General features: G+C 40.3%; 1 protein-coding gene and 1 long non-coding RNA gene across 5 annotated transcripts in view; both read right to left on the reverse strand.

Moving 5' to 3' along the window:
* LOC100710983 (dipeptidyl aminopeptidase-like protein 6) overlaps nt 1-23095 on the reverse strand; it is a 97149-nt gene that overhangs the window by 26835 nt on the left and 47219 nt on the right. For all 4 annotated transcript variants that reach the window (XM_005476330.4, XM_005476332.3, XM_005476328.4 and 1 more), the window contains 2 exons: nt 11607-11721; nt 6376-6474 (listed from right to left, as the gene is read on the reverse strand). In XM_005476330.4, the coding sequence (XP_005476387.1) occupies nt 6376-6474; nt 11607-11721 (214 nt within the window). The remainder of the gene's footprint in view (nt 1-6375; nt 6475-11606; nt 11722-23095) is intronic.
* On the reverse strand, nt 17109-19975 carry LOC109195661 (uncharacterized). Its single transcript, XR_002057217.2, has 2 exons — nt 19451-19975; nt 17109-18116 (listed from the first exon to the last, which is right to left on the reverse strand). It is a non-coding gene; the product is annotated as an uncharacterized LOC109195661 (long non-coding RNA).

Genomic DNA, 23095 nt, shown 5'->3' on the forward strand with positions numbered 1-23095 from the left:
AGTTTTAAATGAAACTCTATTTTCTTCATCAGCCTGAATGTTACAATTCACAGACTTGCATATCAATATCCTAAAGCTGATAATATCTGATTTTAAACATATAATAATAATAAAAAAATGTTACAATGAAAGCGTCTCAGCTCAGGCTGAAACAGGTAAGTAAAATACATTTTGCTACCATCTGTCTGTGTCACTCAAAAACGCTTGTCTCGCATCCCATCATTGACAATTTTCAGGAACTACAGATGCATATAAAATGTGTCATTTTCAGCCAAATTTAATTAATTAATTTTATGAGAAACATTTCAGCTGGAAGTCATAAAGTTTTTTTTGGCCATTCAGTCGATGCTTTTTTCTGTAGTTTCAGAGGCTTTTTAAATTATCATAAATAATATTAATAATATATAACTTCTGATCCCCCGCACAGTATCACATATATGCTTCGGTGATTCTTAATTATTCAAATTTCTACTGCTAGCATTTTTTTTTACCATGATAAAACCCTGATTTACAAAAACTTAATTTGAAATATTAACGACTAATTGCAGCCCATCAAGGCGCCACTGTTTCAGTTATCCGGTACATCAGGCACAGCCGTCATTGCTTTGTGTACTTCTCTCATATGTATGACCTGTGATATGAATTTTAATTAATTGAAAAGTTTTATTTTAAAAGGTACATGTAAAGCATTTGATTTTATTCATTACTAAAAAAAAAAAACAACACAAAACTGTTTCTGTCTTTTATCCTGTTTTTCTTCTCTCACCCCAACCGGTTGCAGCAGTTGGCCCCGCCCCTCCCTGAGCCTGGTTCTGCCAGAGGTTTCTTCCTGTTAAAAGGGAGTTTTTCCTTCCCACTGTCGCCAAAGTGCTTGCTCATAGGGGGTCATATGATTGTTGGGTTTTTCTCTGTAAGTATTGTTGTAGGGTGTACCTTGCAATATAAAGCACCTTGAGGCGACTGTTGTTGCAGTTTGGTGCTGTATAAATAAAACTGAATTGAATTGAATAAACTATGTTGCAAAGAAAGACCTCAAAATACAACCTCAGTGCAATAAAAGTCAGTTCATCTGTGACTACTGCAACAAAAGTAATTATACAGTTCCAATTAAAGCTAACTGCATCGACATATTTAAGGAAGCCTGAGAAAACCACTGCTTTCTCACTCCACCTGGTAAGGACTCACCTGAACAAAGCAGAGCGAACTAGAGGACTGACCTTAAGCTGAAACATTGCTGTAGCAGTGGTTAGGCGGGACTGTGAAAGGCTTTTCTTTTCAGAGCAGGCCGCTCCATTTTGTAATGACTTAGAGGTCATGATGACCAAGCAGTCTCTAACAAGAGTCTCTCAAAATCTGTGCCTAAGATGCGCTCTCCTATCTAATATTAGAAACTCAGACAGCGATCTTGCCTAAATAACGTTTCCACTCCTTCTAGACTAAAGGTGAAGGAGTTCTGTTAGCCTTTTCTGGATGATTGAGTAGATGTGGACAAATTGTAGGAGTGTAGAATGAATGCACCCTGTTGGGAAGTGACCTTCAAACTGTGTTGCAGTGTGTCATATGGACCTTTGTGGTCATTTTTGCACTCCCTTGTTTCTGCTGAGGTATGGGAGGAGCCGGATTGCCAAAAGGATTTGGGCAAAACGCATAATTTTGCAGTTTATGCGAGTTTGCATTGAGACAGATTTCTGTGACAACAAAGACAGGACGAAGGACATCGCGTGAAACTGTCCTCTTGTCAAGAGAAGTATTTTTCATGTTTCTCACACAACATGAAAAAGAAAAGAAAAACATTATTAGCGGATCTAACGTGTCCGCTGATGACACGGCAAAGACCAGTGACCTGTGTTACCGATCACAAAACACTGATGAAGGAGGTATTTTCAAACATGAAAACATGACGCCTAACACACTCCAACAAACACAAAGTTTTTAAAGAAGACAAAAACTGAAAACATGGGCGGGGATGTTCGCTGAATGAAAACCACTGGAAAATCTTTGGATTATTTTAAAAGTGGAGGGTAGAGCAACAAAACCCCCGCAGCAAAGAGCAGATGAAAGAAAAACATCTGCGAGAAAGAGGAGAACATTTCTCCACCGTCTGGCATCATCTTTGCCCAAGAAGATTGAGTCTGTCATCAAATATAAAGATGGGCATGCAAAATATAAAAGGATGGGAGTCCGCTGAGGAAGGATGTACTAATTTTTTGTTGTTGTTGCTGTTGGTTGTGAAAGGGCTCTGTTTAAAGTTGCCTTCACTCTTCTAGGGCTTTCTAGGGTAAAACTGGATTAAATGGATTGAATTTAATGAGGATGGAGTGAGTTTTGTTATATACTGTATGCTCGGTTCTCTGTGTGTATTTCAAAAATCCGAGCGCTTCAGACAGACAGTGGGAGCTCTTTGTTTTAGAGATCAATCCGAAGGTCGAATACTTTGCCTTTGAATCGGAGTCTGTGAGAAACTCATAGGTGAGTCCAAAGACTACCGATGTGAGCGGTGATCAAAGAGCAGCGGGGATCAATTACGCACCGCTGTGAATGAAGCCCACAAAATATTGATGAGGACTGCTCAAGTGTGAGCTTGTCCCATCGGGTTTCTTATCAGAAGGTCATTAGCGCCAAATGGGGGTTGATTGCATTAATGTAGCTGACAAGATGCAATGTCACGTAATTGATTGCTGGAGTTTCGTCAGGTGCCGAGGACGTTTTCATCAGGGCTGTGAGCGAAGGGCACAGAAACACGCAAACTTAACTAATTATATGTTAATAAGCCCGTAATGTAAGTAATCAGTCGAACAATCTGCACAGTGGAACAAAAGGACAGATGTAAGGTCGTTTCGTGCTTGTGCGCTACATGAAAAGTAACGGCTGCATTTAAAAGTACACATGCGAGTCTTTGGGTGTCAGGCTAATAACCGCTGTACGACTTTTACAAAGAGGTTCAATGCAGCACTTTCACTTCTCAAAGAAGGTCTGAACATTGTTTACTAATTAAGGCAGCATTTCTGTATGACTGTAAGAACCATAAAGCAGAACTCAGATTTGCAAAAATGTCAGAAAATATAAATGTTTTATGACTCATCTTCTAGATTTGATTTTATGTCTGCCCAAATATGCTTTTTCTCCCCCCAATCAATCGCCTTCTTCTCATCTCTCGGCAAACAGAAATTTAAAAAGTAGTGCATACAGAGAGGGGAGCACAAAAACAAACAACAACCAAATTATTTTTTTAGTTTTAGACTCCGTGTGTGTCTTTCATTGAGATACTGGATGAGTTAAAAATTGATTGAAATCTGAATCAGAACTTTATTTTGAACGTATAAGAGCCCAAACCTCCACCAAGGCAGCGCCTTCTCTGCTCAGTATTTACTTTTATGGGAACAGTATTGCATCAACATTCATTTTGCTTTATTTGCTTTATTCATTTTTACTTTACAAGTGCAACATAATATGCCGTTATGTAAAGTTATTCAAATGTAATGTACACTACAACCACTGTAGCCCCTACAGCAGGAACGTCAAACTAATTTTACATCATCCCACTTTTATTTTAATTGGCCTGGATCAGCGAGGCTACATGATAAATGTGTAAAATTACAGAAACCATTCTAGCAGTTCATTGCCCAGACTATCCTCTAATTATAAAATATAGTTTTTGTTAATTCACAGAAAAATCTGGGGTGTTTTTTTCGTTTAGTTTTTTTAAAAACAGAAATTTCTAAAAAAACAGGAACTTTTCTGTCATTTAATTGTGCATCTATTACTTAATTAGTTTGGTTTAATATGAATGGAAAACACTCAACATGTTCCAAATGTCCAGTGAACCAGATCGGAGTGATTGCCGGGTTGTTTCTTGCCCCCAGGCCTTATGTTTGACACCCCTGCCCTACCAAGGAATCCACTCAGAGTCATAATGTAGCGCTTTAAATATTTAACACCCTGCTGAATGAAACTGAGAATGAAGTTCAGAGGGAAAAACGATTTGGATGAGCTATTAAAATCAGAGACATTTGTACTGGGTAAGCTGAAGCCAAAAGCCAAAAGGGTAGAAAACACTGCTTTAATGTTTAGCTTTGTTGTGCTTTTAAAAACTTCTTATACTATTCTCTCTGTATGATATGAATCTTAAAAAGAAGTAACTACTGGTAACTTCTGTGGTCTGTGGCAACGCGTGCCATTTGTTTTGCTGTTGTTTGCTGGGAGGGCATCATCAGTGCCACACATGCCAGCAGGATCAACAAGACTGGAATCATCATTGCCATCACTGGAGGCACTGAGTCAGTGAGAGACAGGGGGTCACTGAACATGGACAACCCATCGCACCCACTCCATTGCACACTACAGAGGCAGCAGGGCTGACATGAAGAACGCTTCAGGAAAAATCATTCCTCTGTAAAAAAAGTACAACAGCTCTCTTTTATTTGTGACAGGTGAACACGCCTGTCAGCACATACAGACATCTCTGTATCAAACCTTGCTGCTGTTTCTTTTATTTATACTGTTCGTGTTATTTATTACAGGAGGCAGAACTGCAGGTGGCATAGTTGAAGGGGGACGAGATTAGAAATGAGTACATCAGAGGGACAACTGAGGTCGTGCAGTTTGGAGTTAGAGAGGCAAGGCTGAGATGGTTCGGACATGTGCAGAGGAGGGATGGTGGATATATTAGACACAGTATGCTTAATATGGAGCTGCCAGGCAGGAGGAAAAGAGAAAAAGAGTCATGGATGTGGTGAAGGAGGACATGCAGAGGGTTGGTGTGACAGAGGATGGTAGAGATAGATAGAATCTTCTGCCTCCATCTCTTCTTTCTCTATCTCTCTATATGGATGCAATGTTATTACAAAGTAGTGCTGATTCAACAACATAAAGCACTTCTCCTGTTGAACACCAGGGGGCACAGACTTAGCTGATCCAGCTTTTATGAGCTCAGGTGGCAGCTTCCTATTCTCTACCTTATTAAGGTAAAAGAGGACACAGCGAAGCTGATTAAGTGTGCATATTTAAACTTTGACTGGCACACAGCATGCTCAGTTTGTATTACATGCCTTAAAGGCCGACTCCAAGGATGTAACGTGTGTTAAAGGTGAATAATCAGAGTTATTGTTTGTTGAACTAACTGTAATGTTTATTTGAGGTAGTGTGGAACAAGCAGGTTTAAAAATATTTCATATTTTATTTGCTCAGTTACATCAGTTTATTTGTGCTGTTGCAGCTCGCTCAGCAACTTACTCAAAACCAATCCCTCATTTGTATCCTTTAAGGACAGGACAGTTCAATAAATGCAAAACTTCAGATATAGAAACACTGCACTCGTTAGCGTCAGATATTTTGCACCGTTTCTTTCTTTTTTCTTCATTTTGCTTTTCTTTGTTCTTTATGAATCATTTCTATGCCTCCCTTTATTGTTGGCTGTCTGGTTTTGGGCTTGCTCTAGCACGTTGGCTGTGTGTGACTTGACTATCTATGTTTCTCACTCAGTATTTTTTTTTATGAGAAAATATAATCACTCTATTGTACTATACTGTATGGACAAACTAAGAAAATGTGTTACCAATCAAAGGTTTTACAACATCTGAACAAATAAAGTTCCATTTTCTCTCTAGAAATCTTCTAATCCTAAATGAAAACAGTTTTTCTTCTCATCCAGCAGCCAAACACATGATTTGAATTCTTTCTGCAATGAAAATAAATCAGTGGTTTTGAAAGGGTCAGCATAAAAATGTGGTGTATCATTTGCAGGCTTTTTTTCTTTCACCCCTCCATTAAGTTCATTACAAAACCAGCTTGATCTGGACTTCCCATGTAATGAAGGTGTTTTGCTGCAGGATGAACCCTCAGGCTTCCTGCGTTACTCAGCTTTTCCCCATAATTTCAATGCCAATATAAACTTCTTCCTTCTGCACCACTGTAGTCCTAATGATGTATCAGTGGGTTTAGTAACACAGGGTGCTCCAACACTTTCTTTGTACCGACAGAGTGTTTTGTAAGTATTCAACAAAAAGTTTGGACACTTCTGCAACAACTTTTCAAGGCTTCCTCTAAATCCAATGCTGCAGGAAATATGTCAGTTATCCAATTTGTTAATCGCTGGAAGAAGGCCGTATTTCTTTTAGAATTTATATGATGATACCTACATTTTTATTTTTTTATTTATTTTTTAAAACCTTGAACAGTTTACAGTTATTGAATGGAGTTGAACTGCCTGAACTTGAATAATAGGTGGAAAAACCGGGCTGCTGCATGTACGTGTACGCCGGATTTTGATGCCAATGTTATGTTCTGTGTGACGGCTGTCATAAAGCATCTGGATATGTTCTGTGTTTTGACACGAGAGACGGATTTTAAACGTCAAACACACGTTCGCTCACTCACCGCTCAGCCATTTAGCGTCCGGGTCATGGATGTGAAGGTCTGCACCAAAAACATCTTCCACGGTTACTTTCTTCTTAAGGGCCAGGCTGTCATCTTCACCTGTCAGAGCATTTCACAAAAGTCTAAACACGCATAAATTGAACATGACACACAGAAGCCCACATATTTATGGTCATAAATTATTCTGCGGTATAGCTGTCTTTCGGTCTTGACAGATTTTTATTTTATTTTATAGCAAACACTGAAGGAAATATTTAGACGTTTTTATCAACATGTTTGCTTTACTGTACATTCCTCTTCTGTCTCTGGAGGTGGTGGAATCCAGCAACTATTCCCCTGCTATAGGTGGGTCAATTTAGCACAAAGAACAAACAAGAAAGAGGCCCCTGGTATTGCTCTGTTGGTCTAAGAGCATCAGTTCCCATCTTCCTGCTGAGTTTTTCAGCAGCCGCCTGGCGACTCAAAACCCAAAATGAGATCTGAAGCCGACAGCTGAGCTGCAGGTGGAGCAGACAACAGGGGAGCAACAAGCGAGTGAGTTTGGATGTGAGGAAGGAAAAATGGTGAACATTTGAACCCTTTTGGCATCTTATAGAACACCTTTACATAGAAAAGCACCGTTAAGACAGGAGTTGTCACGACGGCTGACAGCCCGGTCTTACTGTACAAAACGGGAAGTTGACAGATTCTTCGGCGCTCTTCGCGTTGTGACTGAGCTTCGAGATGTGTTCGTGTAAATACCACATCGAGTGTTGTCGAGTGTTTACTGACTTGAAACGTCATAGAAACTCTCCTGCCTGGTAAGAATCTGCAGAGTGAGGGGAGAAAGCTAATTTCCGGCATGAGGCAAACAGTGTTCTGATGCTTTGCCAATCTGACAAATGGCTGGAGTTCTTACAGCATAATGATCTCCATTAAACAGGCCTGAATGGAATTGCGCATTAAAAGGGCCATTACCTAGTGAGACGATGACTGGTAGAACTGGTGTAAAATCACAAGCAGAGAAACAATGTCCTCTGTAAAACCTTTCCCCGTGGAAAAAAGGTTGTCAAATCAAGACAACTGCGATTTCATGTGAGGCGTTTCTGCAATGAGGAAATTCAGCAAACGCCTCTTTCAGTGCTACGTGTTCATGTAGATTGTTTTGGAAGTATTGGCTATACTAATTAAAGTAGGCAGCACTTGGCAAAAAGTACTTGATTTTAGTTCTTTCTGCAAAGCTTCTGTTTATAACAGCCATAAAAAATGTTGTGAATCATATGAATGTTTTGATTAAGCCAGAAGATTCAGCTGGACCCCAGGATTCCCATGTTTTGTGTCTTTTAGTCCTAATGATGCATCAGAGGATCCATCACTTTTGTTCAAAAATCATCCACTCGTCAGTAGCTTCATCACAGGTCCACATCCATAAGAAAGTCTGTAGTTGGATACAAAGAATAATAATCATGAAGATGCATCTGCACTCTGGACCAATCAGGAGACTCGACTCATCTTTTAATTCAGCAAAGCAGGAAGCGTTTTAGCCGGAACTGTCCACAGTTCAGGAATACTTAGTTACCGTTTGGAAATTTGTCTTTCCAGTGTTCATTACTTGTGTATTGCCATAAATATAGAGATATATATTTTGCTCCCATGTCTGACGCATTAAGGGACCGTCAGACATTTCTCAAGCTCGCGTCATGTGTGCAGTGCCTCAGTACTAAGCACACATACATTTTCCTAAGCAAGGGCGCTGCTCTTTATTGATAATCCTTACATTTAAAAGATCTCCAAAGTATTCTTCTTCTCTTTTGTTTTCATTTATGCATTCTATATTGGTTAATTCACACCATCCTGTTTGCTTATCTATGAAAGACATGCCAAGACGTGCACATAATGCACACACATACACGCCTACAGAGAGATGTTTCTCAAGTGAATTTGTTGTCATCGCAGTCTTTAGGAAGCTTGTGCATAATCATTACTCATCATTACATCATCTTTCCGCCTGCCTTCTTTGAGCCAATCAGCCTCGACTCTGCGTGGTTTAAATCTGCGCTCTCTGTCATTTTCCCTTTCAGACTAAACTTCATGCAACTCACCTACTCTGCATCTCCACCTCACACACCTCGGTCAGAGATCCATCCAAGCCTCCCTCCACCACCACCAGGGTCTAGACTCCGGAGGGTTTCTGTTCTAAATCCTATCACCGCTGAGATTCCATTAAGCCATGATGGGTCATCAGGGTCTAATCGTCAGATACATTAATTCATTTCTCTATCTCAATAAACCATGGTCCATTTTTCCAAGTTATCTCTCCTTATTTAAGCATTTCATTGCACAACTGATTTACAGACTCAGCACCTCACATTTCTTTCACTCATCATCAGAGAAGTCACATCAGTGTCCCTTAAACTGATTCTGTACTTTGTAGAGGCAGAGCGTTTGTAAAAAATAAAATAAAATAAAAAAGTTTGGGAACCTGCACAAATTCTTTGCATCAACTTTCAAGGCTTCCTTTAAATCCACTGCTGAAGGAAATATGTCAGTTATCCGAATCCTTAATCCCTGAAAAAGTCCTGGTTTCTTTCAGAATATTAAAAATGATACCTAAAAAAAATGTTTACCTATTGAAATGATGACGGGTAAAACTGGTGTAAAATCACAAGCAGAGAAACAATGTCCTCTGCAAAACCTTAAAGAGAGAAGCATGTCAATTCAAGACCGCTGCCTAAGAAGCGAGAAAAAAGCAGGAAATTAAAGCGATTTCATCCAAGGTGTGTTTGCAATGGGGAAATTCAGCATACTCCTCTCTTAGTGTTCTACATTTATGTAGATTGTTTGGGTATGAGCTGCCCAGTTTTCCAGATATCGCTTATAATATTTACAGTAGATGGCAGTTGCTTTGTGGTGCACAAAATGCCAAAAATACCTTTAGAGGCTCAGCAGCAGTGTCTCTTTCCATTTACCATAAACCATTAAACCAGGAGTTTAATACAAGAAATATTTTATTCCCACCAAACATTACAGCCCGGCTAAGACGGACGCCATTAATGCTTACATCCTGTCATGAGCACGAGCCTCTCTTTACAGCCAGATAAATGCTTCCTTCTGCACACTATGTGTGTAGAATTTGTGTGCACTGAAAAACAGCTAAAGTACTTTTCTCTCTCCTCACCTTGATTACTTGCCAGGAAAATATAAAAGCTTCACATATTCTAATGGATTTTGGTGCGACATTACGACACAGCCCAACAATGATTAGCTGCTCATGAGAATCCAAGGCTTTTGGAGGTATTTTCAATAACTTCTGCAACTTTTGGCACACTGTATTGCAATTATTTTAGCATTTAGTATTTTATAGAATCAGCTGAGGTGACAGTGTAGCTTTGTCAGAGCTTTGCCCTCTCAGAGCTTCGTCTCACTTGTCTAATGCTTTTTGCTATTCAAGTTCACGTTTCTTTAATCAGTACCCTTAGGTAGATTTATTTTGCAGTGAAAAGAGCTGGCACCCTTCAGACACAGACACTAGACAGTGTTAGTTAGTTATTTAAAAAAAAAAGCTCCATACTTCACTGAGACCACAGTTTCAACCCCCCCCCCCCACTACCTACAGTATACTAATAGATACATTTGAAAAAGAGCTACTGTTATAAATAGATAAATAAATATAGAGAAATATAAATAAATTAGTGCTGTCAGCGTTAATCACGGCGCTAACGCATTAACGAGCTAAACGAGCTAACCGCGCTAACGCGTTAACAAGCTAACCGCGCTTATGTGTTGACGCTGTGCAGCCCCACGCGTTAACTCGCTAACGGAGATTTGCCGCGTTAATGCTGTTATGGCGTTAACGTCATTTTAACGAGATTAACACTGACAGCACTAAAATACATATAAGTAAATATAGGTTTTGAAATGGGAATATTGTGTGTACTGGTACCTATAAAGATCCTGATTTATATCTCATCTGTCTGAATGCTGAATATCAACATGTCAGAGACATTCAGAGATGGCAAAACCACAGACATACTTTCCTTAAGCAGAAGTACAGATACTTAAAAACTGTGTTCAAAACTACCCCAGTAAGAGTTCTGATGTATCTTCTTTACTTTACATGCTCTAAAATGAACTCAAAGTCTGAAAGTAAAAAGCAGCTTTTCTAGAGCTCTTGTTGTGCAAAGCTAACTGAACTTAATGCTATTTTAATGCAATAACAGATTAATTTTAGTACACGGGAATACAAACTTTATTTTTGGTTTTGCTTCCACAACTAAACCAAAAAATACAGGGTTGAAGTGGGATTCGGCAGGTGAACCACTACAAATGATCTTAGGAACACTAAGTTGTTGTAGTGGGTCAGTGTTGGAGAAAAGAATCTCATTAATTTCTGTTGTGAGCTCCAGGCTGCGATCAGCTGACCTGCTGCTCTTGGTGGATTTACACAACTGAACTCAACAACAGGCAAGCAGATGTTTTGATTTTTGTTTACTTTCTTGGCAGATTTCCATCAGCTACACTGACAGTATAGTGTTTATTCTGTCTTTATACTAGACCATATGCAGCTGGGATAAATACTGAATTCAGTTACTGAATTCACCACAGTACAACAAGCTAACCTGTTTATCCTGCACTAAACTGCAGAGCACTTGAATAACACAAAGTTAGTATAAAAATTAGATTGTTTTGCAGGACGTTTCACAATATGAAAAAAAAAAACTTTATTTCATATACAGATCCAATGCAAGATTAAAAAATGAGGACACTACATGTAAGCTTTATATTTCCAGTTTATCAGATACCACTGAGAACTATCTTATCTTATCTTTAAATCTGTCCTCTCATCTTCCTCTCCTGTCCTGTTCTGAAAATGTAAGGATTAAAAGTGCAGACACTTGTGTAAAAATGTAGGGAATAAAAGTAAAAGATATGTCAAATAAATAAAACTCAAGTAAAGTACAGATACTTGAAAATACTACTTCAGTACAGTAAAAGTACAGTGTCTGGAAATATTAAAGAGAAGACTGTAATTTTTGCATGAGTTTAAATTGTTGCCATAGTCAGTTATGAATGCACATAATTCCTAGGAAACTGGACGGGTAACGTGATGCAAATTACTCATTTTGTTTGAATAAATGTAATAACCTAAGAGGATTAAGCATCCTTGGCATCCTTGGAAATACACACCCACTGAGTGTTAGCAAATTTGCATGCAAGTTTGTGTATTTGTGTGCATTTATGGCTATACATACCAGGGCTGAGCAGGATAACAGAGGTGACAATCAGAGAGCAGATGATCAGGATGACCAGCAGGGCTATGGCTATTCCCTTCCAGTTCCTCTGAGGTGGGGCGCTGCCAACAAGGTCCTGAAAAACATAAATATTACATTACAATGAGGCAAAAACAAACAGGAGGAAAAAAAATACCACCTATCAAGCACCCGTAGGCAGCAAATAAAGTACTTCCAGTGCTACAATTCTACTGCACTGTAGAAGATGTTGTGCAACGACATTCAGGTGATTGTATTTTTTTGTACAATGGTTTAGAGTTCATCTCATCATAAATAAAAAAAGAAGTATTTTGTACTGTCACAGTCGGAGGTAGAGATTGGCCGGAGGACAGCTCATTCTGTCAGACAGATGCTGACAACTCAGCCACTTGTGCGCAGTAACAGCGCATCATCCAGTTGCTCCCCGCTGCTCGTATACGAAGAGTCCCCGCAGCTTTGCCTGATAGCTGGAGCGGCGCTACGGCTTCAACACAGACACAACAGGCAGAATAATGAGCTGCTCTCCTCACGGAGCCCAGCAGATGGTAGATGGCTAATCAACACTGTTTGAAACGCACGTACTGCAAAAATCCACAGGACACACAAAACACTTTAAGTGCAAAAGTGCAGCATGCAGCAGTGAGAAGACTGACCAACAATCAAAAACACATCTTCAAGTATTTCAATGTAAAAGCCCTCCGAGTGGCTTTACTGTGTGATTTGCCGGCACAAGCACGCGCCATCAACCGCCTCTTGACACACTGCGTCCATTAGAAAGCAACGGGAACAGACAGTTTTCTGGAATAACTGCAGATGAGTGCTAACCTCCTGAACTCGGAGCTGTCTTTCACTCACTCTGCCTTTAAGATTGGAGGGTTTGTAGCTGCGCTTGCCGGGCACACATGTCAAATATTTCCATTTTCAAGACCGATTAGACTATTTAGAAATGTCATCATCTCACACATAGATCCTTTTAGAAAGTAGTGTCCAACTTTGTTTGGGGTTTTTTGCACTTCAGTATGCTGTATATTTAAGACTCTATTTTTCAGATTATTGAAACTCAAAAACTGAAATTTTTTGAGTTTCAATTACTTCTCTTCATCAGACTGACTTGCACGCCATCTTTAGGTCTCCCCACAAGGCTTAAAGCTCAGGCTGGGCCCTTCTGGATAGTCATGACTTTGCATTGTCCTGGCAGTATGTCTTGGGTCACTATTGTGCCAAAGGTGAATCAATGTTACAGTTGCAGGTCTGTGCAAGCAGAAAAAAAAATGGACCTGCGTCTTTCTAAAAGAGCTTGCTGTTTTCAGTTCAGTGGCACACTGTGTGACTTTTACAGAAATGGAAACAATCAATAAAATAACTACCACAGCATGCCCATCTCCTCACCAACCTTCTCGCTCTCGTACAGGGCAGAGTTTCCACAGCTGCTCCAGTTATTTGACCATTTACCATTTAAGCACAGAGGAAGGTTATTATGGAAAACAAAGGCACTATCACCATTTTTTTCCTTCAGCAGACAGTGGCAGAGAGAAATGAACTGTGAGAGTGAGGTTTTCACAGGTGCACACATGCAGTCCTCTGAATAACCATCTTTAGCAGCAATAACTTGAAGTAATCATTTTCTGTATGACTTGTTTCTCACATTATTGTGGAGGAATTGTGCCCCCTTGTCTTTACAGCATCGCTTCACTTCATTGAGGTATGTGGGCATTTGTTTATGCGCATTCAGATCAGATTGAGGTCTGGACTCTGACTGGACCAAAGCAACACCTTTATTCTTTTCTGGAACAGACATTGTTCCAGAGGTCTTGAGATTTATTCAGATGCAGCAAACTAAAGCTGTGCTGCCAGGTTCTTTTTAGAGAGAAGAGGATTTCTCCTGGAAACCCTTCCAAACAAGCCATACTTTTTCAGTCTTTTTCTAATTGTGCTGTCATGAAGTTTAACATTAAACATGCTAAGTGAGGCCTGCAGATTCTGAGATGTAGCTGCTGGTTATTTTGCAGTTTCTCTGAGCACTGAGCAGTCTGACCTGACACGTGTTGATGACCAATTAACCACTAGAATTTCTAAATTCTGTGCAAAAACATGCTTTAACACTATAATTATGGGTTATTGCTAATATACTGGTGTGGAAAATTATATTAATTTTATTGTAATTGAAGTGTGTAAAGTGAAGGCTCTGAAGCGACCCATTAGGGTATCGCTCTACTCTATTGCATCCAGCGTGTTGAAGGGTCGAGGTTAGAAATTGCAGCCAGATATGATTTCCGTGCATCATGCTTGCCAGCCATGTGGCCCCACAAACAGACACGCACATTTGCACATTAATGCCTCTGGTCACAGTCGGTGAGACAAGTGAGCAGCTTCAGCCACCCGTATCAGTCCAGCTGCTCATAACCATGTTACCAATTAGTCCTGGTCTCTCTCTGCCTGCAGTCAGGAGAGTGGTTATACGGTACGGAGGGGCTCAGTGAACCACTCACGAGTTAATGAGGGGTGCGTGTACACAGGAGAGAGAAGCAGACAGCTCAACTGGTGAGCAGAGACAGCGCTTCTTATATATTTGAAGACTTTAGCAAGTTACGATACAGTAAATGTTTAAAATGATCCTTTGTGTACGGCACCTGTGTGTGTTTACTTTGCTTGCGCACCTACTGTCTCTGCACAGTTTGTCTCACAGCAAAGCAAATCAATAGTGAAGGCAGCGAGTACATATAGAAAAACAGCAGGCACATCAATAAGCTGATGCATTGCTGCAGAGGTAAGGATTTTCACAACAGCGTGTATGGAGTCGTATGCTGGGTTCATAAGATATTAATCTCCCTGTGTTATCGCGCCCCAATAGGAAAGACACGATATCTGCAATCACTTCAGACTTCTGACCGAGCCAGAAATAAAAGGCTCTGATGCTCTGACCGGCTTTGCTGATAATGACCTCCTTTCAGCAACTGCTAACTTTTCACTTCATAGAGTTGTCTGTGTATCTGTGTGAAAAATGTAACAGGATCCAGTCCAGCCTAACACATCAATCAATACACGTGGCATTTGGAAATAATCAACATAACAAAGTAAGGGAAAAAAATCTCCCATCAGAATATTTCAAAACACTGTGACATTCAGTTACAGCAATTCTTCCACCTATGACAAATGCAGCTATAACGACAGCAGAGCGCCATTTCTATCACAAATACATCTCCCACAGGTCCCGTGGGCTAGTGCAATTGCAGAATACATATGATTTGACAAACAGCAGCAGCAGCTTCCTTCCAGGATGGCAGGTTCTGTAAACAGACAGTCGAACATTCAATTACGAGTCAAAGAGCTTTTCCGCAATCCTGATCAATAGACAATCAAAGACTGCTGGACGTTTGCCTTCTTCGCCGTAAAAATATATAAATAAATAACTTAAAAAAATAAAAACAGCTCAGGTTGAAACGGTTGCCACCATTAAAGTGGTATGTCAATATTTCTGGATGCATAACACTGACCTGACTAAGATCAGATCGATGTTTATTGTGCTACACGGTGGACAACAGAGCCGTCAAAACAGCTGTCACAGCTGTTTAAAACGCCCGTTCAACAAAGCCACTGCAACAAGGTGAGCATTAGTAGTGCACTTACTGAGGGTGAGCCTCAAAGCTACGCAACGCTGAAAGAAGCTGTACTGAACATTAACAGATACGAGATTGCCCTTATCTGTCTGAATTTATTAGATGGATGCATTTCCACCTCAGAGCTGTAAAACTTATGTCCTGTATTACATAAAGTACATATTTATTCAATGCTATGGTTTGTAAAAACTAAAACATAACTCACTACAGAACAGGTTTTACCAACTTTTATCGTTTTTTTCTGTCTTATAGTAGTAAGTCTGAATAGGTCTTGTTTAAAATGAATGGGTCTTTTGATTTAGTGATTTTAAAAGTGTTTCTGAAAAGACCTATATAGCTGCTTTCACTTTGAAAGAGTAAAAAGGTTCACATTTGGAGGTAGGCAGGCTACAGAAACACATTCGACCTGGACGAAGGAGTTCATGGTGCAACATTTGCTTAGGTTTAGGTTTAGAAAAAGCTCAAAGCTCCCGGTCTAAAGACGATATTGCCAGTGAACTTTGTGGAGACTGTGAAGGCCAACTGGGTACAGTGAATTCATTGTCAGGTTGAAGAAACTTGTTTGAGATGATTTGAGCTTCGTTACATGGTGCGCTATCCAGCTGGAAGCAGCCATCAGAAGATGAGTACACCGTCCTCATAAAGAGATGGACGTGGTGAGCAACAATTTTCAGATAGGCTGTGATTTTTAAATGATGCTTAGTTGCTGATAGTGCTGTAACCTGATGTGATCTGCTGCTGCTGCTGTAGCCCAACCCAGTATCATGGCAAAGCATGTAATAGACACGCCAGTCCATCGTGTCCATTTCATGCTTTGCCTCGCCAAAGTGTGAAATGGACACCGATGCAGAAGTTGCATTACCAGCAGGGGGAGAAAATATATTTAAAGCCGAGAAGTCGCTTGTGGGGAAGGAAGGTATGAAGTACTTTCCAGGGTCCTTAATCACCAGACACGATTAAGCAATATGACTAACATGTAAAATTGTGTTAATAATGTCTGTTTAAATGCTTTGCTGTGATTGTTTTTATGAAGGCTGCTCGTACTGCAGCCTTTATCCTGACACTGGGTTGGCTAGACGATCTGCTTCAAGGTTTAACATGTTGTACATTCAGAGATACTTTTCTGCATACCTTGGTTGTAATGAGTGTTTTTTTAGTTGCTGTAGCTTTCCTATCAGCTCCAAGCAGTGTGGCCATTTTTCTCTAACCTCTGACCTCTGACTATGCATTTCCACACAGAGATTTACCGCTCACTGGACATTTTCTCTTTTTCAGACCATTCTCTGTAAACCCCAGAGATGACTTTGTGGGAAAAATCCCAGCCGATCAGCAGTTTCTAAAATAAATAAACCATAAAACGTTCAAAATCACCTTTCTTCCTTATTTTCAGGCTCAATTTGAACTTCAACAGGTCTTCTTGACCTCGTCTAAATGACTAAATGCATTGAATTGCTGCCATGTGAATGGCTGGTTAGATATTTGAAACCGGGCCAGTAGAATATGTATATATAATGAAGTGAGGGTATAAAGAAGTAAGGATTTGTTTCAGAATAACTAAGTTATTGTCGTCTCTGTTAGGATCATCAGCATGAGCTCCTATGTTGTATACATTTATTTAGTTAAGAGCATATATGTTAAAATAGAACCGCTCTCTCATACAGCCCACTGTTATTAAAGTGTCTCAGCTCTGATTGCTTTAACTGTGCAGAGTGCTTTATCCCTGTTTAAAACGCTCAACGCTTCACCCACCTACTCAACCACAGAACAGAGAGCTCCACACTAATTCACTTACATAAAAATGCATGACAATTATCAGCACAGCTTCCAGAAAACAAACCCTACAGAGACATATAGAATCTAACCTTAGCTGCACAGTTTGTTTTCCTGGGTGTTCAATGTGTTTAAGAATATAGCAAACTGAAGGAGTTTGTGGGAGATGTTGAGTTTTCTGGAAAGCTCTTAACAAGTGGAAAAAGTGCATCTGTGTATAAGTGGAAATCTTGACCTTTAGCAGCATTTCAGATGCAGGCTGGCTCTCTGCATTAGGCTATCTCCTTCTGTTAGTCTGTGTGTGAAGAGCACGCATGCATGCCTTACACCTGATAACAATAAAAGCTGCATCAATAAATTAGAACTGCAGCCATTTTCACCCTCTTCTCTACAGACACACATCTAAATAAACCCATTCCCATACTGGCATCTCTAAAAAGACAGAAAACCCCAAGAGAGAGGAAGCAACAAGAATTTTTCCTGATCTATTTGTTGCTATTTCCATTCTGTTTCGAGACAAAGGGGCTGTAAAAAGAAGGCATCTTTTAAGGTCAAGCTCCCTTTACCCCCCTACCTCTCTCTCTCTCTCTAATCCTCTCTCCCTCCCACTTTCCTTTTGTCTAAGCATCTCTTTGTCTCTCTGCTCGCTGCTGAAGTGTGAAATGGATCTTTCCTGATCTTTGAGCACCTGGTTTCCAAGGGAACCAAGAGAGCCGTTTGAGTCAAATTTGCAGTGAAGATGGTGCTCGCTGGTACAGTACAGCGGGGACTAATATTACCGCTGACTGCCATGTGGGAAACAAGGGGCTTGAGAAATTAACCTAGGATTTAGGGAAAGAAAAGGAAACGAGGGAATATAGATGTTTGAAACTCGATGTATCCCTTCACTGTAATGTCGTCGCTGTCTCGGGACAGTAAAACTTCAGATTGAAGCAGTAGCCTTTGGACATAGGGGGAAACTTTTCCTCTGGAACAGCATCAATAAATCATGGGCATTCATGAGTGAGATTAAGAATTCATGCCAGCTGGCTTTTGGCTCATGAATAGTAGGGCACCAGCCTCGATGTGCCTGTCCAGCCTTTGTCCTTTTTGAACTGCAACTCAACTGAAACAAAGGAAAACAACAGGCTGTTTAGATGACACACAGTAACCTGGCTGTGGATGTGATAAGAGAACAGGAGTTAGGCCACTTCTTTAGTCTTTAGAACCGGGGCACATAAGTCAGCACACGTAATTAAAACATTAAGAAGAAGCACGCTCAGTCATGGCCAAAGATAACCAGAGTACTTATACTTTTTGTGCCTCTGAAAACATGATAGCAGTTTTGAGGTAGAGTAGGAAGTTGCAAAAAATTACAATCATATAATCAGACTAGATACTCATTTGCAACAGTATTAATACCAACAGTGGCATCTTTGCCTCCTCCAGCTGACAAAACTTCACACAGCGTGCTCTTTCCCTCGCTGCCAGCTGAACAGTAGCACGAAAAACTTGCTGAAGCATCTTAAAAAACCAAAACGCCTGTCCTCATCAATAAAGCTCCTGTTTCAACAGCAGTACTGAAGTATTAATCAGTCTGTAACGTCAATAAACCGCGTTAACTTAACAGCATACCACAATTATTTGTGTCTAAACTGTTCTCCTAAAGCCCCAGATTGAAGCTGACAAAAGTCTACCCACAAGTAGACAGACAGCAGCAGCCAAAATTAACAACTCTATTTGATCAGCAACAAAAATATGGTGCCAAGTCACCAGAAGCAAAGGAAATAAACAGGGCTGTAGCCAAATTCATTTGCACCAACCAGTATGGTTATCGGTATCAGTTTGAAATTCTGGCCTTGTGACAATCCTACTCATGAGAATCAAACTGTGGGAGCTATTCTATATAACACAGATAATCAAAGTAGGTGAATTAAAGTAAAAAGGAAGCATGAACGTACATTGAGAGTAAAGTTACTGTATAGAAAAGGAGTGAAGCAAGAGTCTTGGGCTGCAATACCCTGAAAACATCTCTCTGTTTGTGCGTGACTTTGTGATCCAAAACAGTGAAAGCATGGAAAATTCTCCTAATTTAACTTTTTTAACCACAGCCGCCTTTGGCTTTCTTTATTATTTGAGGTTTATAAAGACAACAGAGCTGATTAGAGTCCTGGTGTGAAACAGGCCCGCGCAGTCAAAAAAACTTAAGGTCAAATTAATTACTAGCAACTGGAAAAGCTTTTGAATTGTAATAAATTGGTCCTTAGATGTGAAATTAATGATAAGTAGGGCTACGTTACATCTGTGTTAGGAAAATTCTTTGCAGCAAAGTCTTTGGGTCGTTTCTCTCGCAGCCACAATTTAACATGTTAAAACTTTTGTATCGTTTCCGTCGCCTTTTGTCAGCACTACAGACAAATAAAGAAACTTGGCTGGTTAAACTGACAAGCTCTGCTGCACCTTATTCTCTTTTCAGATTTCCAGACAGCTTTAGCGTATGTGCTTCTTCACTGATGAGAATCTAATAATATGACTAAGCTACTGTAGCAGAGCTGCAAAAACTTAGCAAACGTCTCCATCTGTAAGATGACCCTCAGCTCGCAAGGCGCTCCAATCCCCAGAGAATGTTTTCAGCAAACGTCCCTGGCTGCTTCGCTGATTAATGTTCACCATCTTAGTGCTAACTTTGTCTTTCTGCCATTTGGTGCTGATGAGCTGATGGTGTACAGCTGGGTGCAGCTGCAGTGTAACTCAAAAGCGGTGGGAGGGTATAACAAACCATAAAATTACCGAAAAAAACAACATAAAAAGGTTAAATGTCCTTATAGAGATAAAGGAAAAGATCATTTGAGCCATTCTTACTATACAAACTTGGACCTGTGCAGCTCTGAACCAAAAACTTTTGACCTACTTATTTTCTGCAAGTGGCAGTGGTTGAAGTCGAGATGGCATGGCAGTAGTATTAGCGACACCATTGATATACTGGAGTGGTAAGTGAGAAGAAGACAAGTGCACTGAGTGGTTCTTTCACAACAAGTCAAAACTATATTAAATGATTTATGCTGCTGGCTTTTATGCCATTATCTGTGTTCACCTGGGGATAAATTATTCAGTAACTGATGAGGTACTTTTATTCTTCCGTGGTCTAGACACTTCAGTCTTTGCAGGCAACAGCACTGTCGATGTTGACCATCTTAAATTATATTACACCCAGCCACTCATTTAGAAGTCACGTAAGGGCCGCAGTCATCTTATTATGAGTGGCAGTCAAGACAAGCGATTCTTATCTTTAAGACTCTTTATCTTGCACACAAAGTCAGAAACATGGCTTAAAAACACACATACATGTTCTGAGATGAAATGCTGTGCAACTATACCCCAAGTTAAACCCCCCAAAAAGCAGATTAAGTATCCATTGACTCATCTACAGCTTACAGTAGGCACTAAACAGCGACATCACAGAGAAGTCGTCTCTACTTGACAATCAAAATTGTTGCAGAGATCCAGCAAAAATTACATAAAAAGTGCAAAGTGTGCCAAACAATTTAAAAATAAGGTTCCAGCATTTCTGTTTCTTGTATTTTGGCATGAGAACAACATGTTTTCTTCATTATTCTGCTCATTTGTGCAGTAGTTCTCTCTCCAGCTTTTAAACTGCAGGTGGATTTTTTTTCTTGTGAAAACAGAAATGAGTCTGAGTAGCATGAAACTTCACCATCTATGAATGTGACAGGTAAACGTGAAGGGAGGCCACAAAGTCAAGTTCATCCTACAGTCCTGGCAGACCCCACATCAGGCCTTCTACACATCCTAAGGTGTGTTATTTCAGACCCCAGTCACACTGGCCTAGAGACCAGCCAAAGATCATTTGGTAACCACCAGTCACAAAGGAAAAGTTGCTCCTTTGTAACTGGAAGTTGTTGGAAGTTGGACGCAGTCGTGAAACTGGTAGCAGATTGCTGCGATCACCAGTAGTCTGCACGGAAGACACTATTTACCTACGTAGCCTGCGAGGCTATGAGGCTATGTCCACACTAATGCATTTTCGTTTGAAAACGCATCGTTTTCTCTCCGTTTTGGCCTCCCGTCCACACTGAGACAGCGTTTTTGCTCATGGAAAATGCAGCGTTTTGAAAACGCTCTCGAAAACACATACATTTGAAAACGGTGCTTTCGCGTCGCAGTGTGGACAGCGAAAACGGAGACTTTCTAAAACGATGATGCATGTTAGTCATATGCAGTCATGTGACCAATTAAACTAAGATAGCGGAGAGCATTATACAGCAGTTGTTTTGTTTGCTCTCAATTTTGACAGCCCTGTTAAAGATTAATATCAGTTTGTACATCCTCCAGATAGCTTTTCTTCAAATTCTTTAACTCTCACTCGCTTTTGCAACTTTGTACTTTTGTGTTACTCGCAGCAACAACTCCACCTCATTGTTAGTCCATTTAAAAAAGTTGGTGCTTTTCCTCAACATTTTGCCGCAACGTTTCAAAGAGCCGGAAAGTAAATAAGCGGCAGACAGAAATGAGGCAGGTCGAATCTTCTTGCGTTTCACGCATGCGCAGTACTGGAACGTAAGCGTTTTCCGCCATTTCAATGTGGATGCGACTGAAAACGCTGGTGTGGATGCGGAGCGTTTTCAAACGAAAATGCCGTTTTCAAATCTATCCGGGCTAGTGTGGACACCTCACTACTCAGCAAGTGGCAGAGAAACTGTGAAAAGTGCAACGCAAACTGGAAACACAGACAGTTCCCCTTCAAAGTAAAAGTTGTGCTTTAGCACTGCAACCAAAACAGCTCAAATAGCCCAATTTTGAATTTTGAAAGCTGTCTCCGTTTCTGATTTGCGTCACACTTTTTCACACTACCACTCAGTGTTTAGTTTACCGCCAACCATTTGCCATCCGGTCATCGACAGGTGCCTAAACCAGTGCTACTCAGGCCTAAGCTGCTTTAGCTGCTTTGCAGTCTTGCTTCTCCTCATTTTGCTGCTTTTGATTTACTTGTAATCACTGAAGCCTTCTGTGGCCTTTATAAAGACCTTGTTGCTACACTGTCAGCTTCTTCCTCACTGCACACTAGAGATCCCAGAAATGAGCCAAATATTGAAAAATGATTGCAGACAATGATTCATTTCAATTTTAATATAGCACTAAATCACAACAACAGTTGCCTCAAGGCACTTTTATTGTAAGGTAATACAACATTACAGAGAAAACACCAACAATCATCGGACCCCTTATGAACAAACACTTGGCGACAGTGGAGAGAAAAAACCCTCCTTTTTAACAGGAAGAAACATCCAGCAGAACCAGGCTCAGGGAGAGGTGGCCATCTGCTGTGACCGGTTGGGAGTGAGCGGGAAACTTTAATGTTTCCCCAGAACTAAAAACTCCATCAAAGTATAGAGGCTTACAGTGTTGCTATGATTGAAGGTGCACTGATTTCCTGGGTGACCCATCTTCATTTTAATAGTCTGGAAAAAAATCCACAAGACAGATGGGGAGGAAATCCAGCCTGCAAAGGATAAATAATTTCTGTACGCCTCAACGATAAGAAGAAGCTTCGGGACAAAGTGGGAAATGGGCGTTGTTTTCAGGCGCACAGAAAAAAACAAAACAAAAGCAGAGATATAAAAAAGTATATTCTCGTCTGCGTGTGCCTCTTCATCTGTTTTTGTAGGAATGGATAACAGAAACTGGGGAGGAGATGAGAAAAGTAAAAATGATATAGCATTAAAACTCCCTGACTCTATCCACTAGGGACGAGGGGAAGATGGAGGTTAAGATGGGTTTTTTGAGAGGACACAAATCGCTGCCTGCCTCTGAACAAAACTGGCTCGGCTATCTTTCAATCATCAGAAGGACTGTAGCACACAACAACGTGACTGAAGCGGAATCACTGGAGAATAGATCAGCTGGAAGTGCCCCTTGCTGTTTTAAAAATCCCCCTTTTTCAAATTGAATGTTTTCTCTTTAAAAATGCTCTTAAAAATTAAATCCATTTTCAGTTAAGAGGAAAAAGAGGACAGCTCGTCTTCTTTCAGAATAATTACCTGCAGAAAAGTAAGGACCTAATATGATAAGGGATCAGGAAAAAAA

This window comes from Oreochromis niloticus, linkage group LG18 (assembly GCF_001858045.2).
Source record: "Oreochromis niloticus isolate F11D_XX linkage group LG18, O_niloticus_UMD_NMBU, whole genome shotgun sequence".
Taxonomy (NCBI): Eukaryota; Metazoa; Chordata; class Actinopteri; order Cichliformes; family Cichlidae; genus Oreochromis; species Oreochromis niloticus.